At 42.5% G+C, this 17384-nt stretch overlaps 1 protein-coding gene across 2 annotated transcripts in view; it reads right to left on the reverse strand.

Annotated features, from left to right (window-relative positions):
* The window catches only part of OCIAD1 (OCIA domain containing 1), a 65439-nt gene that overhangs the window by 32080 nt on the left and 15975 nt on the right, over positions 1-17384 (reverse strand). Inside the window, exon 3 of one of the 2 annotated variants that reach the window (XM_029587933.1) lies at positions 8637-8690. The exons of the other annotated variant lie outside the window; for it this stretch is intronic. Within the exon in view, the coding sequence (XP_029443793.1) occupies positions 8637-8690 (54 nt within the window). The remainder of the gene's footprint in view (positions 1-8636; positions 8691-17384) is intronic. 2 annotated transcript variants of the gene reach the window in all.

Raw genomic sequence — 17384 nt, forward strand, 5'->3', positions numbered from 1 at the left:
AATGATTAACAGCAGAATATATAGACTGCAGCAACATAACAAGTAATCTTAAAATATAGCCATAGAAATCATATCAGCAGCAAGAAAATGAAATCTAAAATCCAAATATATCAGCAGTATCAATAATATAAAACCCAAAGCCTAAAAACAATCCCCATAACAGGACAGCAAATAACACCCCAAAAATTAAATAAAACCATTAAAGATGCTACTATGTCAAATGCTTGGCGAAACAGATAGGACTTAACCTTTTTATGAAAAACTAAATCATCACTTTGTGAACAATTAGTTAAGGATAAAGAATTCCATAGACATGGAATGGCAACAGTAATGACTAGTTCACAGTCCTTGCAAGTGAACCTCTGTGTTTAGGAAAGCAGAGGAGGTCTCTTTGGGAAGATCCTAACTTTTGCCCTTAGACATAAGGAGCTAGATTTTCTGCCAAGTAAACTGGGGTCAAACTGTGCTTAATTAAAATAAAAAAATGTACATTTTGAATTTGCACTAAAAGGTGATTGTTAACCAATGCAACTCCATTAAATTTGAGAAAATATTTGTGTTAGTATTTTGTAATAACTGCAACTTCCAAGTCAACATCAAAAAAAGACCCACACAAATTACAATAATCAATCCCAGAAAGAACCAAGGAATGGGTAATGGATAACTGACAAATCATTTATATAGAAACATAGAAACATAGAAATGACGGCAGAAGAAGACCAAATGGCCCATCTAGTCTGCCCAGCAAGCTTCATACATATTTTCTCTCATACTTATCTGTTTCTCTTAGCTCTTGGTTCTATTTCCCTTCCATCCCCACCTTTAATGTAGAGAGCAGTGATGGAGCTGCATCCAAGTGAAATATCTAGCTTGATTAGTTTGGGGTAGTAGCCGCCGCAATAAGCAAGCTGCACCCATGCTTATTTGTTTTACCCAGACTATGTTATTAGCCCTTATTGGTTGTTTTTTCTTCTCCCCTGCCGTTGAAGCAGGGAGCTATGCTGGATATGCGTGACGTATAAGTCTTCTCCCATGCCGTTGAAGCAGAGAGCCATGCTGGATGTGCATCGAAAGTGAAGTATCAGGCCCATTTGGTTTGGGGTAGTAACCGCCGTAACAAGCCAGCTACTCCCGCTTTGTGAGTGCAAACCCTCTTTTCTTCTCCCCTGCCGTTGAAGCAGAGAGCTCTGCTGGATGTGTGAAGTATCAGTTTTTCTTCTCCCCTGCCGTTGAATCAGAGAACTATGCTGTATATGCATTGAAAGTGAAGTATCAGGCTTATTTGATTTGGGGTAGTAACCGCCGTAACAAGCCAGCTACTCCCCTCTTTGTGAGTGTGAATCCTTTTTTCCACATTTCCTCTTGCTGTTGAAGCTTAGAGCGATGTTGGAGTCAAGCCTGTGTATGTTTATTTAATAAGGGTATTGACTCCAGGCAGTAGCCATCATTCTGGCGAGTCACCCACTCTTCATTGGCAGCCTCTTGACTTTATGGATCCACAGTGTTTATCCCACGCCCCTTTGAAGTCCTTCACAGTTCTGGTCTTCACCACATCCTCCGGAAGGGCATTCCAGGCATCCACCACCCTCTCCGTGAAGAAATACTTCCTGACATTGGTTCTGAATCTTCCTCCCTGGAGCTTCAAATCGTGACCCCTGGTTCTGCTGATTTTTTTCCTTAGGAAAAGGTTTGTCGTTGTCTTTTGATCATTAACACCTTTCAAGTATCTGAAAGTCTGTATCATATCACCTCTGCTCCTCCTTTCCTCCAGGGTGTACATATTTAGATTCTTCAATCTCTCCTCGTACGTCATCCGATGAAGATCCTCCACCTTCCTGGTCGCCCTTCTCTGTACCGCCTCCATCTTGTCTTTGTCTTTTTGAAGGTACGGTCTCCAGAACTGAACACAGTACTCCAGGTGAGGCCTCACCAAGGACCTGTACAAGGGAATAATCACTTCCCTTTTCTTACTCGATATTCCTCTCTCTATGCAGCCCAGAGAATCAAGAGTGGTCCTCATTACTAAAGAAACATGAGTACATATTGAGAGGTAGGGCCAACATTGTGATGGTAGTGTGTTTCGATTTGATTGCCTCTTCCGATATAGTCAACCACAGTATGTTGATTGACCATTTGAAGGAGAGAGGGCTGGGTGGAGAAGTTCTACAGGCATTTTATTCCTTTCTCTAAGGACAGTCACATCTAGTGTATGGGAATTGGCTCTGTTCAACATGATCTTAAATTATGGAGCAATATGAGTTTTGCCTATACACAGGACCTCCGTTTTTGTCACATACTGTTTCAATCTATGCTCTCTAAGCCAGATAGAGATTGCCTCTAAGCCTGTATTCAAAGCAGCCAAATCTCCAGATATCTCCTTAGATGCAGTCAGATAGATCTGGACATAATTAGCAAAGAAGTAATACCTAAGGTCTTCCCCCTAAGAAATTCATGAAACAGTCATATAGATATTGAAAAAAATAGGGTGACAGAAGAGAGCCCTGTGGAACACCATAGACCAGATTCCAGGTTTCTGACAAAAATTGGTCCATAGAAATTTTGACTGTCCTTAGAGAAAGGAATAAAACGCCTGTAGGACTTCTCCACCCAGCCCTCTCTCCTTCAAATGGTCAATCTACATACTGTGGTTGACTATATCGGAAGAGGCAATCAAATCGAAACACACTACCATCATAATGTTGGCCCTATTAATTTCTTGAAATAGATCTTCAAGGAGGCAAAGTAACAAAGACTCTATACCGAAAGAATCCCTAAATCCTGACTGGAACTTATCCAACAAAGATCTACAGTCAAAAAAAAACAACCAACTGGGCATCCACAACCTTTTCAATTACTTTCCTTGCAAGGGCATAGTTAGAAATAGATCTTTAGCTGTCTTTGATAGCAACATCCAAAGAAAGCCTTTTTTTTTAAATTAGAAGAGGCCTTACCAATATTCACTTATATTTATCAGGGAAAAGCCCCTCACATAGAGATGCCCTAATCAAATGCTGAAGACTTCCCACCAGACCCTCCCTGGAAACCTGTAATAAAGGTGTTGGACACAAGTCAAAGACACAAGATGAAGGCCTCAGTTTCTTCAAAACATCAAGAAGTTGTTCTTCTAACATTCTGGGGAAAAAAATCCCACATTCCCAAGTTTCTGTGATGAAACCAGCAGAGCATGCAACCTCTCAACCTCTCTGAGCAGGGGGTGGCACAACATGCTCCTGTATCTGGTACTGGCAGTTACAATCCTCACTATAACATACCTTGGGGGAGGGGGGCGTTCATATCCCCACCTTGCCCTTCTAGCTTCTTTTGAGAAACAGAACTTATTTTCTCTCTTTATTTTCTGTAATTGGCATGTAAAATGAACTTTTATGAGTAGGTCAGTTAAATTGCATCATCTCAAGATTCTTCAAGCAAACGTTTTGGTGATTCAGTCAAAGAAAATTGACAAGTTAGAGAACAATTTTCAAAACTTCTTACGCACGTCAATCAGCCTTCCTCAATAAGGCTGAAGTGCATGCACTGCTCCCACAACGTGTAGATTTTTCGCAGTATTTAGGGAAGGCGCTCCTAGGGAGTACTTGGGCAGCATTGGAAATCAGCACGGGGAAGATTTCTACTTTCAACTCTATGCATGTTATTTTCCAATGAAAAAAAAGTACCTGCACAAAAAGCAGGTGAAAATGTCTGTAGGCAAGCTTCATAGAAAAAGTATGTACTTTCTCTTCGAAAAAATGGTACAAAGTCCACAGATAGCTTTCAAATCACCCCCTCAATATCTACGAACAAGAGTAGAATTTTGTGTGGATGCTTTGTCAGAGCACTTCCTGTTGCCCTACACACATGGCTGAGGTGTCTTGAAAAGCATAAAATGCATAGCTATGAGAAAAACTGTGTAAAGAAAGAAGGGAGTGCATAAAAACAAAAATAAAAGCCTGTTTGGTGGTTTTTACAGCGGCGGTTGGAAAAATGGTCGCTTGCACTCAGACTCTTCTGTTATACGATCAGCACTGCTCCAGAAATCCTCTTCTTGGTTCCCAAGATATGAGAGAGAGTGAATGTGCATCCAGGGGAGCCATCTCCCAGGCCACAAGAGGAGAGGGATCGTGATCATGCGAGTTGGATTCCCCTCCTTGAGGCGAAAGAGCACAAAAAGCCTGAACAGGTAGAATTTTACCAAAAAAAAAAAAAAAATCACTTCCATTATTTTTTGCGGGTTTCTGCTTGCCAATATACTAATATATAAACTTACTGTTCCTATGGGAATAGGATCATTGAGTACTTCCTGTTGCCCTAGAATCTTAGTTCATGTTTCTTCTGAAAGAGCAAATGCTATAGTTTTGTCAAAAAATATGTCTTCCTTATTTTAAAACCCCAACATAAAATAGCATTTGCTGTGGCTGAAACAGTTGCCGCTCTAAGTACAGGTGCTGCAAGACTAATGATAACATGCAGTCATCTAGCAGTGGCCCACAGATCACCCTTCCCATTGCCTAGACAGGAACAAGGCAAAGACTAGGGCGAGGATAGGGCTCAGGGAATCCAGTCACGGACTTGGCCAGAAGTGGCACATGCAGACATTCCAAACCCACTCAAGCAGCCTGCTATGTCAAAACCACTGTAGAGGCGTTAAAAACAAAAACACTATAAGAAGGGCCAAATATAACAAGCTGTACACATCCACCAGTTGTTGCAGGTATCACACTAAGTCCTCTCACTTGTCTTCAGACTGTATACCTTGTACAAAGGATTGAGTAGCAGCAAGAGTTAAACAGCTGCATGGAATTACAGTACCAAATTTGAGGTTTAACAGGGTATAACAGTGCAAAACGAACTTGTTTCTGAACAAGCATGGAACATATTGAGACAAATTATTTCTGTCTGGCTGAAACTCAATTTGAGAAGTCTTGAGAAACCAATACTCACCAATTCTTGTAGTGTATTTCTTTATTTTATGGTAAGACTGAAGCAGAAGCATTTAGTGGGAATAATTAAATTCTGGGCTTTAACAACTCATGGTTTCTTATGCCCAGACACCCTGTTGCCAAGATGATGTGCGCGCTCGATCCTCATCTTATCTTGTAGTTCAGGCAGGCCCAGCTCTGTCAGCAGACTTGCCTCCAACATACTTTTCAGCTCCTGGTCAGTGATTGCTTCTGCTAGACGTACAAACCTCAAATTATTGCATCATGATCTGTTTTTTTGTAGGTCAACTAATTTTTCTTTGTGGTCTGCAATCACTTTTTCCAAAGTGTGAAGTTGGATTGTCAGAGCCAGTCTATCTTGCTCCACACCTCCTACCCAACCTTCCATGACTTCCATTTGAGTATTAAAATCTCCAATCAAGTTTTTAATATCAGCAAGGAGAGTGTGTCTATTTTTTCATTTAGCGTTTGAGTCAACGCCACTACTACCGCTGAGGAAAGCTCCATTACTGCTGCCTCATCGAATACATGTGGCACTGCATTTTCTTTGGCAGTGGCCATCTTGTTTCGGAGAGCCAGGGTCTGTTTTTCTCTCTTTCCCAGCTGTGCAGGCATTCTGGTGAACAATTTCTATAGGACACCACTCACTTAGTGCTTAGATGTCAAATATCCAAGTTCCAGCCGCACTGAATCTATATACAAAAGTCCGTTTTATATGGAGGAGCACGTGTCTGCCCAAGCTCAACATATCTCGTGACTCTTGTTTTTATCCTTTGTTTTATTGCTTTGTTAGTTTTTTTTTTGTTTGTCTTCTTTTTGTCTCTAGCTCTCTCCTGTGTGGGAAGGGAGCAGATTCAGGCCGCACTGGTTCCCATTGTGCCCGGGAATTTTCCACCCCTGTGAATGCTCATGCTAGATATCCTAGAAACATACCTACTCAGCAATTTCAAGGACCACATTTAAAAATCACTGCCGCTGCAAATGTAATTTGAACCCCAAAACTATGGGGTCAGTAATCAAAAGTTCTTACCCATGTTTATCCATATAAAAACAGGGTTTGATTACTGACATCTGTGAATGTGGCTAAAAATATGTATACTGGTTGACAGTGCACATACCTTTAGTCATGCCAAAAGTGGATGGTGCTGAGGGGCAGGGTTGAAGCAGGGACAGGAAAGTACTTGGAGGGATTTCATTCTGAAATGCCCGTTGTAAACTTTCGAGTGCTTAATTTGCAACTGCTTCAATGCAGGTGCAAAGTAAAGCAATCCTCTGTACTGTGGTGTCCACAGGTCCACAGGTATTTTGCATCTGTAGTTGTATGAGCTCACTGAAGAGCTCAATTACTGCCCTGCCCGTACATGTGATTTAAATTCATCTTGTCAGATTATCTGTGCTTTCTATCCTTTTAACAATAAAAAAAAGAGTCACAGTTTTAATATGCATATTTCTTAATATTACACAAGGAACTGAAAGCTGGGCCAAGTGCCTCAAAATAACAGGACTGCCAAGCTCTGCTCTCACAGAGGCTACTGGAAGGATGTGAACAATGATAGCACCACCATTAGCACCCAAAGGATGATCACTACAACAGATGCTGTTTGACAGCTCAGAGCCATGCTAATCAGGAAGGTCTCAACTCTGCTTCATACATGTCAGATCAAGAACATTTAAATCTCCTAAATATTTTTAAGTTCTTTAAGAACCTGAAAGATCATAAAAAGCAACACCACCCTGGTTATGTTTCAGTGCCAATTGCACCACCTAGGAAACAAATAACCATTTCCCAATAACTGTGAGTCAATAACTAGTAGCCAATATATTTCTATAGTGAAGTCCATTCAGTAACGTCTTATTTGCAGTCTCACATTCTCCCCATATCAGAACTGCATGTTCTAGCACTAAAGATATAATCAATTTACAATTTATTCATAATCATGTAAAATGCTGAGTAGGACTGCAAGTCAGCACATCAGCCACACTTAGGGTTGTGTTAATCATCATCATTCATGCTTTTATTTTTCAAAAAAGTATAAAAGACAAGAAAGGCAAACCAATAAATAACGTACTTGAGTTCGTCTTCGTTTTCTAGAGATTTGCCCAAGGTGAAGATTTCTTAACATCTGAAATGTCCATTATTTTTACATAACTACTAGATATGTAAAATAAACAATGCATTGAAGATGACAAGATAATTGGGCTCATCCCAGTGGCTGTCTCGCGGAAGATCTGGATTCCCCCCTTGGGACCGCAGAGAGCCAGCGTTCACAGCCCCTGAACAGGGAGGGAATCTCCACCCCTGCTCAAGTGACACCTAGTAACCAGACTTAGGATCCATGTTAGCTGCGTAACAGAGGGAGCTGCAGTATGTGGGTCCTGGTCAAGGCCTTTCACTGTGATGGCTGGGCCAAGTTTGTCTGAGAGTATAAAAATAGGAGGAAAAACCCACACAGAAAGTTCATGCCACCGTAGCCTGGTAAAGGCCAGTTCCAATTCAGCTGGAAGCCCAAAAGGAGCAAGAGGAAAATTGCCGCGACGAACAAAAAAAAAAAAAAAGAAATGCCAATGGCATACTCAAGCATTGCAGGTCAAAATAGGATCAAAGCAACGATGGCAGTGACATTTTCGGAGAGGAGGAGCTTGGCATCCTAATGTTTTTTTATAATTTTACTAACACTATTCTTTTTAGCCTGTTGTTTCTTTCCCCCACCCCCTATTATTTCTGATATCATTTTGAAGGCGTTGGAGCCTTGATGAGCTACAGGCCATTATATTCAGTGGAAGAGAAGCACGGCATGATCAACAATTACTATTGCTTTAAATCTGCCTATTTCTTCGTGTTGGCGGCAATGCTTTAATAAGGGGACATACATACATATGTGGTGGAGTTGCCCCACAATTCAATATTTTTGGAAACAATGTCAGGGGCTGGCAGAAGAGATCTTGGGATATGGAGATCTGGCTGCTAGGCATGCCGTATCTGGGCCTTGGTTATGTGAGACAATGTTTTTTTTGCATTCCTGGTAACGGCAGCCCGGATGGTGGTGGTAACGGCAGCCCGGATGGTGGTGGCTGCTAGGTTGAAGGAGGAGGCGGTACCAGGCAGACGTTAACTGCTATAAGGCGAGATAATATGCCTAAGTATTACAAACTATGGTCAGTATTGTCTAAGTATCGCCGCCAGACTTGCATATAACTGGAATTAACACCAACCATGGATGTCCTGATAGGTGCGTAGTATAATAAACGAAATAATGGCTCCTAGCCTACTCTTCATTCCACAGAGACAGGCTTGTCAAACTAAAAAAAAAAAAAAGGATAATAGGACATATAAGGGAAGGGATGGGGGCGGGTACGAGGGGTACTATTACTATAAAAACAGGGTAGAGTATAACAGGCAGTAGAGGATACTGTAAAGGTTCAGGAAATCATGTTAGCGAGCAAATAAATGTTGGTAATGTATCCTATGTGTGGATTATTGATTACTGTTTTACAGCCCTTAATAAAAATGTTAATTTAAAAAAAAAAAAAAAAATGCCTATTTCTGCTACTGCATCACAGTGGTAAGCAAGTATTGACCACTCATTTTACTGACCCCAGTAGCGCGACTGCAACATACTCAGCGAGTGCAACCCTTTTATCAACCAAAGTAAAAATAGCTCTTCACTAAGAACAACTGAACGACATTTAAAAACGTACCTCTTGAAATCAGCAGCTGCGTGACAAGCATGCTCACCGCAGAAATGGGAACGGCTGGAAGAAAAAGAACCACTGATTAGACAGTGCTGCACAAGGACTGGTGGAAAAGGTAAAAAAAAAAAAAAAAAAAAGCAGTGGCAATTAAAAATAAATAAATAACCAGAAAGGGTACTAGGCTGGGGCCGGCAGTGGTCTCTACCTTTCATTTCAGCAATCCGCTGTGGTTCTGAAAGGTTCCAGGCTGGTGGCCTGGCACAAAGTCAGCATTGCAAAGAAGGGCCCATTAGGATAATAAAGGGACAACTGACATCAGAAAAATGATGCCATGGTCTTAGTACTCCACACAAATATTTAAACGGACACACAGGGAACTTGTAGAAAATGTTTTCACTGAAACAGCTATAAACAAAACAAAAGGGCATTCTTGAAGATTAAAGGGTAACCGATTTCACCGCCTTCACAGGAATGAATTTGTTGACCAGAGAAGTAAAGTCCTGGAACATGCTGCCAGTAGAAGAAGTTACGGCTAAACTCGGAGGTAAACTGGACAAGTTTTGGAAGAAATAACCTCCCACACACATACAACTTACACACACATACAATCCCCCACCCACACATTTCCTACTAAAAGAAAACACACAGCCACATACCAATCAAAAACACACACCTCACACTATCTATATGCACATATCCCTGCCACAAACCCCCTCCCACACACATTCCTACACTAAACCCATACATCCATCCCCAAACACACCCCTCCACCCATCCATGCGCACACAATCCCACCTGACTCCCTTCTCATATACCCACACCCCTGCTACAAATCTATGTTGGAAAACATTCCCAGAGCCAAGCCCATTCACGTTCTCTCTACTTGTTTCCTTTACACAGGAAAATGTGTGCGCATACACTGGACGCAATGCTAGAGATTACATTAGCACCTGTCTGACAGAACCGACGATTGGGGATACTGTTCAGAAGTTTCAAATTGGTGCCAATTCAAGCCCTTTTTATGTCTTTTTGATATGGAAAGTATGGGTCAAGCAAAGAATCCACAGCGGCAAAAAAGTGAGGTGAAAGCCAGAGATCAAGGAGGGTGTCTGGTACTGCGGTAGGCAGAGAAAAAGGGGTAGGCCTGGAGTCTCATCTACTGTCATACTCTAGGTTTTACTAAGAGTCAAAGACCCTCTCTCGGCCCAGCTTCCATGTTAACTAACCTGTGATGTTCCCATCCATTAAGAAAGGATAAGCCAAAAAAAGCAATGGTGACATATGAAGGGTACTTCAGATCTATGAAAGTTTAATTACAGTTTTGAAATAAACCTAACTCATCGTGTTTAATTAGTAACAGACATTAAAGACCATATGTACCGTACTAAGCACTTTCCTCATAGCCAAGAAGTGGGTACATAATTCAGCACTGGACTAAAAGAATGATCTTCTGAAGCAGCATATGCGACTGGAGACAGCTGCCAGCTCCTCCCTGCTACTTTCAGAAGGCTGCAACTGAATCTGTCCTCCTCTAAGCTGGGGTGGAGGCAGCAGCTCTGCTGACAGACGACTTATATGGATAAGCTGGGTCAATGGGGCCGATGTAATAAAACCCGTGCTAAGATTGCAGTTACAGTTTTGCATAAGTTTTATTTAACATGCATGCTAAAAACAGGGGTCCCCGGGGGATGCAGTAAACTAATGGGATGCAAATCAGACAGGGAGTTTAAAATATGCGCTAAATGAAAGGGCCTTGCATGCAAGAATTTACTCTTTGGCGTGAGCACTTAACAGCTAAGTAAACAACGTGTAAGCTCCTTGGGGTGGGCATCTATAGTTGAACAGCAAACCAAAGTTAGCTGCACAATGCTAGTGTACTGTTCACCTGTAGATGCCCGCCCCGAGAGCACTGGAAATTAAACCCCTGGGTCTAAGGTGGAGTAAACTCCCATTTCTGGTGGCCAAACTGATTCTATTGATGTGGGAGAAGCAGCTGGACACTAGCGTACTGGGCACAGCAATAGTATAATATGTAAACCAAAATGTGAGTTAGGTTTTACCTCTGCTCTGGCTCAGGAGTTACATTTCCAGCATTAAGAAAATGTGCCTCAAGCTGTTTGCCCTGTAATGCACCTCCCTGCCTTGCTGAGGAATACCTAATGCCTTCTTTTACATGAACCTGGGCTAATCTTAGCGCAGGTTTCTACACCTGTTTTAGCATGTATTTTTTATTTAGGCGTTCAAACCCCTATTACATACCAGAGTTAGCTTACTCCAGAAAAATGTGCAGCAAAGCAGGAATAGAAACCTGTGCCAACAGTGGCAGCCCAGATAACACCGGCCCCAATGGAAGAAGCCATCTCCATTTTGTTTTCCTCTCTCTCATCCCTTCCAGTTTACACAGGTATGTGGCAACCAGCTGAACTCCAGCAGCCAGGGGGTAGGTAGGTTCACTACCGGATGATTTGATCATGCGCTATATTTTTGTTATTTCCCTTCCCTCACTGCTGTCCATAAACAGGCCAGCGCCGTTAATGTTTGATAATGTATTTTAGTACTGTACCATGCTTTGAGTATTTTAACGGCAACGTGTGTAATAAATAAAATGGATTGAAGCAGAATGCCAAAGTTGCAACCTGTGGGAACAGAAAAACAAGATTCATCTCCTTTACAGCCTAATTATTGGTTCTGGAAAACTGAGGCACAAGGAGATAAAGGTGACTTAAACCAAGGCCGCAGAGAGCAGCAAGTGCAAAGCTGGACTCCGCCTGACTTATAGGTCAGCTCTTTACCCGCTCGATCCCTCCTCCTCCTCTGCCCATGCCTCGTGGGATAACATTCCTATGGCACACAATGCAGTACATTCATGCTCTGTTATCCCCATATTACTTACTACAGCTCTACTGCCGGCATACACATACACAACAGGCATTTAGGGTCATGGAACTGAACTTCTATAGATCTATTAAAGCAGATGTAAATCAATGCTCAGACACGAAAGTAAGCAAGCTCATTTGTAAATCCTCAAAGAATTTCAATAGCAGTTTAAAATGTTATCACAATCCTGACCATGAATTTTCTTCCCCACCACCGCTCCCCCCCCCCCCCCTCAGGGAATACTGTGCTATGTGTGCACCCCTGCTGAACTTCCCTTTATTGTTCTGAGACTCACCAAGTAAAAGCTTTTACCAAATGCCTTCAGTTCCAAAATCCAGCTCAGCTCAGAGAAACAAAAACACATATTACGCATCCAGCAAAAAAAAACACACACAAAACACTGGATCTAAAGGGTATGAGATTCCATGCTCAGCTTCTTCCCTACAAACTAACCTTGGTCTCCACCAGTGCTGTAAGTTGCTTGGGCGCTACACTTAACACAGCCAAGGATAGCAGCAAAATCCTTTAGGCAACTCAGTGACTTTCCTTTAAATAGGCAACCTTGGTTGGACTCCAAATCATGATTCTTTTTTATTTATAGTTCACACCTGTTCATTGGTGGTTCAAGGCAAATTACATTCAGGTACAGTAGGTATGTCCCTGCCCTAGCGAGCTTACAATCAAAGTTTGTACCGGAAGCAATGGAGGGTGATGCGATTTGCCCAAGGTCACAAGGAGTGGCAGCAGGATTTGAATCCTGGCTTCCCCAATTCTCAGCCCGTTGCTCTAACCACTAGGCTACTCCTCCATTGCATGATGAAGGCACTGGTCAAGCAGGTACCTTCACTACCTTGTGTGAGAAATCCTTGTACTTCTGAAAACAGAGCCTCATGTCAGAGTGAAAAGACCACCATCACGTTGTTTCTAGGTACAGCAGATTTATGTCATTTTTACAGCAAACCTGTGGCTGGAAATGGCATTGTCTGCACTCATTCTTCTTTTGATGTCCCATGGTTTTAACATAACAAAAGTGATTGTGAGATCACTTTCCTTCCCACAGAAACATCCAATGGTACTTCATTAACATACCAAAGGCAGTAATGTGTTCTTATAATTATGGTAGCCACAGAGTGATCTTCTTTGTTAGCCCTTGTTGGCTGCTGTGACCAGGAATTGGGCAGTACAGGCACAGTTTGACACCTCATAAAACACTGAATGTGTAGGACTGTAGTGTCAACAAAGGAGTTCCATGACTGATTAATGCCTGTTCACTGGCTTGTATATTCCTTCACAAGAGGCACAAGAAACACTGAGAAATTCTAGAGATATTTCTTCCAAAAGGTCTCTAGAATTTTTCTCTTTTCTTCCGGACTAGAAATTGTTCTATAAACTTCAAAACTGTCTGTTCAGCTTGTGAAGACTGGAACTTTGATCCAATATGAAGAATGGGATACTTCCACCAAAAGAACATTATGCTAATAACCCCAGCTTCTGTAAACAAACCACTTAGCCCCCGGGGGAAGAGTCCTAGCCATCACCATCACACAATGGTGACCCTTAGTGGCCAGACACAAGGTCCATGTGTACCAGGATCCAGAAGGATTAGGATACACATGATGATTGAAGGTGATAGGAAACCGGTTACCATGGTTGTCAATAGCAGCAATAGATTTACATGTTTTGTTTTGTTTTTTTTAAGTTATGGGGAACAGGGAAAAATATTAATATGGAATGTTTGGATCAGCTGACTGAAGAATAGAATGTGACCCTAAAAATGTTTATAATAGGACTGATCTGGCAAAAATAGTGGTAAAGGGTTAACGTAAAAAGTGTGACATGGTATTCAGATTTTTTTTTTTTAATATACGACATTTGATCTTAATCGAGATATCACACCGGTTTACATTCAGGTACTGTAGGTATTTCTCTATCCCCAGAGGACTTACAATCTAACAGGTCGATACAGTAACGTTGAGTTAAAGATTCCCCGTCTGTAACGTGCTGGGAGCGCACAATACAGACGAGTAAGGCCATCCAGCGATACAGTCTCCAGTTTCACGCGTCCTTAGCGCTTCCTAAACCCTTTCCTAAACCCTTTCCGCACCCAGCATGTAAATGAATGAAAAAGCTGTATAATGAAGGAATTAGCTATTCCCCTGCGATACTGTAACGGGCGCTGATATTATCTCCTCCGTAACCCGCTGTTCTGCCGCGGCCTTAACCTGCTAGTTTACCGCCTCCCCCTAGTAGGAGTTAGTGTAGTGTAGTGTAGTGTAAAAACATTGCTTACCCGCCCTGGTCCCGTCCGGTCTCCTGCAGCCCCGTCCGGTCCCCTCCTCCCAAAGCAAAAAAAAACCAAACGAAAAAGTAGCAAGGCTCGGGCCTGCTACGGTAAGTGTAAAAAGTGTAAAAAGTGTAAAAAACAAAAAACCTGTGTGTTATATAAAAAAATAAAACAATTTTAAATACCTGTCGGAGGGCCGTGGGTCCAGGCGGCCGGTGGGCAGCCATCAGCGGCATCCGGTAGTCCCTTCTCCCGATTTCGCATGGGCATTCATCCAGGCAGAGGGAGCCGACGGCGAACAACCTCCGGCTCCCCCTGCCTGGATGAGCGCCAAAATCGCACAGGCGGGTCGGCAGCGGGGGGGCCGCAGCGGCAGCGGGGGGGGGCGACAGCAGGATCCGGGAGCGGTGGGTAGGCAGCAGCGGGGTCCGGGGGGCAGCGGCAGCAGGATCCAGGGGCGGCAGTGGCAGCGAGATCCGGGGGGCGAGTAGCGGCAGCGTGTTCGATCGGGCAGGTAGGTGGGAAAAAAAGATGGCCGCCTGCACGGGGGAAAGCTGCAATTGGCCGCTGAAGACGTGACGTCACACCCCGTGACGCCAAACGTCGTGACGTCACGTCTTCAGCGGCCAATTGCACGCTTTTCCCGTGCAGGCGGCCATCTTTTTTTTGCCACCTACCTGCCTGCCCGATCGAACACGCTGCCGCTACTCGCTCCCCGGATCTCGCTGCCCCCCCGGACCCCGCTGCCGCTGCCCCCCCAGACCCCGCTGCTGCCTACCCGCCGCTCCCGGATCCTGCTGCCGCCCCCCCCGCCCGTGCGAAATCGGGAGAAGGGACTACCGGATGCCGCTGATGGCTGCCCACCGGCCGCCTGGACCCACGGCCCTCCGACAGGTATTTAAAATCTTTTTATTTTTTTATATAACACACAGGTTTTTTGTTTTTTACACTTTTTACACTTTTTTACACTTCCTGGTGCCTGTCATTTCAAATGTCATTTCAAATGACAGGTACCAGCGCACCCAGGTTACTGTATAGGCGCTGTTACAGCGCCTATACAGTAAAATGGGTTGCGCGGGCATAACCCTTCCCTATCGCTTCACAGCCGCCGCATGCATTTGCATGCGATTAGAAGAGAGAATCAGGCGTTAGGTCAGGAGAACTGTGCGTGCGGGGAGGAAGGGTGCGCCTGACACTGCCGCACTGTTTTTACCGCGGCCTTACTGTATCGAGCCGTAAGTTTTTATACCTGAGGCAATGGAGGGTAAAGCGACTTGCCCAAGGTCACAAGGAGCAACAGCAGGACTTGAACCCTGGTCTCCTGGTTCATAGTCCACTGCTCTAACCACTAGGCTATTCCTCCTCCTCAGATAATTGTTGTATTTTAAGGAGAAAGATGCGAAAATTTGAAAGGTGTTGCAAAAAACTCAATTTGAAAGTGGTAACTTTCTATATACGAATGCCTTGGATTATTAGAAAACAGAAGTGGTTAATGCCAAGAAATATTATTTTTCTGGTTTAACTCTTTGAATTAGTGTTGTAAATCATCTTTTGAGTTGTGCTAAATTAATCAACGAAGAGAGACTTAGTAGTAAAAGCAATGGCAAGATTTTTTCAAGGAAAAGTTGTCAGTACAACGTTTATTACCAAGTATACAAGATGATGTCACATTAGAAGTCGCAGATAATTCCTAGTAAATGGGATCAATTTTATTACATAAATGTGAGAAGTTTATTGATTACTTTATCTCGACTAAACAGTAAATTTTGTGTTACATCCTTGTCAGTTATGGATAATAAAGAGTTTGCCCAAGGTGTCTGTAGAACAATTAGCTCAGTTTATAAATCTTTCATAACTGAGGGATAGCTCTAAAATCTCTGAAACAAGCAATTATTAGGCTGGTTCAAAAAGATTCTTCTGTTTCTCCAACTGTTGTCCGGCCACTGGCCGATTTCAAATCTTTGCATGTTGATCAAAATAACTGAAAAATGGATATTAAAGCAGTTAGATTATCTAGAGATAATAATCTTCTAGATGATAAATCAGTATGATTTTAGAAAAATCATGGAACAGAAATATCTTTTTTAAATAAGATATATAGGGGCCTTCCTGTTCAGTTTAAACTCATTTTTACCCATAAACTCCTGGATTTCTCCAAAAATGACAATCAGTTTAAACCGATTTTCATCCTAATTTTAGGATGGTTAAAGAGCAGCTCCAGAGCTGCAGATGCAGCTGCTGGAAGCCAGTGCAGGTCAACACACCGCCAGTATTTCAAGTCCTGCTCCCCCATCAACGAAAGTGCTGGCTCTCCATTGTTGCTGAAGTGGTATTTTCAAGTCCAGCTTTCCCCTCCTCCCAGCCGCCAAAGTGCCTGCTGCTTGGTGCCACCAGTGCTGCGTTTGAAGTGGGCCATGTCCACCAGAAGCACTTCCCAGCAGGCTCCCTGGCCCCACACCAAAGCAGAAATGCAGTGCTGCAGAGCACGGGAGCCTCAGTAAGTGTGCTGAAGGAGAGAGAAGCCCGGAGCCATCTGTAATAAGGATGACTGCTGCGGCAATAGGCTGGGGAGAAGAGGGAGAGGTTTAGGTGTGTGGTGAGAGAAAGGGACATGCTAGGCAAGGGATGGGGCTTGGGACAGAAATGCCGCTGAGTGGGAGAATCTGTTTAATATTGTTTTAGTGCCCTGGTTCCTATCTACCAAAATAAACTCCAATAATTACACAGAAAAATAAGTCACATTTTTCCTGTTTTTTGTTATTGACATAAACCTGATAAATCTCTGGGAAAAATATAAAAAATAAAACCAGAAAATGAAGGCCCCTAAAGATATAATATAGAGAAGAAAAAAATCTGGTATTGTGGTGCAACTGGACATTGCTGCATTGGACAGTTAGTCATGCACATTTACTGGCACTTTTGAAAGCCATCAGTATAGATGGTATTGTATTGAAATGGTTTCATTCCTACTTAGTGGGGAGATTTCACAGGGTTAGGCAGAACTGAGATTGTTCTGCTTGGCATGCAAACAGTGCTGTGTACCCCAAGGCTCAGCTTTGTCTGTAGCTCTTTTTCATATGCAGCATTCAGCAAAGTTAATGTCAAACTTCAGGCTAACTTTTAGAATCCATGCAGATAATGATCAGTTTTACTTCCTTCCAATGTTAGTGGTCAGATTCCAACAGGTACAATGTTAGGTTGTTTTGAAAAAAAAAAAATTGGTTTGCTACTAATGATTTGATGCTTAATTTAAATAACACATGATTATGTTGATAAGCTGACTAGGAGCTCCTGAAATAACGCCACTTATTAAGATAGGAAATGTTACGTTAGAGTTAAAGGAAGAAGCATCTTACATCAACGTGATCTTGATGTAATATTATTTATTTTATTAAATATTTTTTATATAACGACTTTTCATGCAAGCATATCAAATCGGTTTACAGTAGTTAGCAATTAATCATTTAAAATTATTTGCATTTCCAAAGAAGAAATAAATAAATACATTATTTCATAATATAATTAACATAGCAAACTAAATAGTATGCTAAATAATCAGAATTTAAACACTTACAGGCCGATACAGTAAAGCG

Source organism: Rhinatrema bivittatum, chromosome 1, assembly GCF_901001135.1.
Source record: "Rhinatrema bivittatum chromosome 1, aRhiBiv1.1, whole genome shotgun sequence".
NCBI lineage: Eukaryota > Metazoa > Chordata > Amphibia > Gymnophiona > Rhinatrematidae > Rhinatrema > Rhinatrema bivittatum.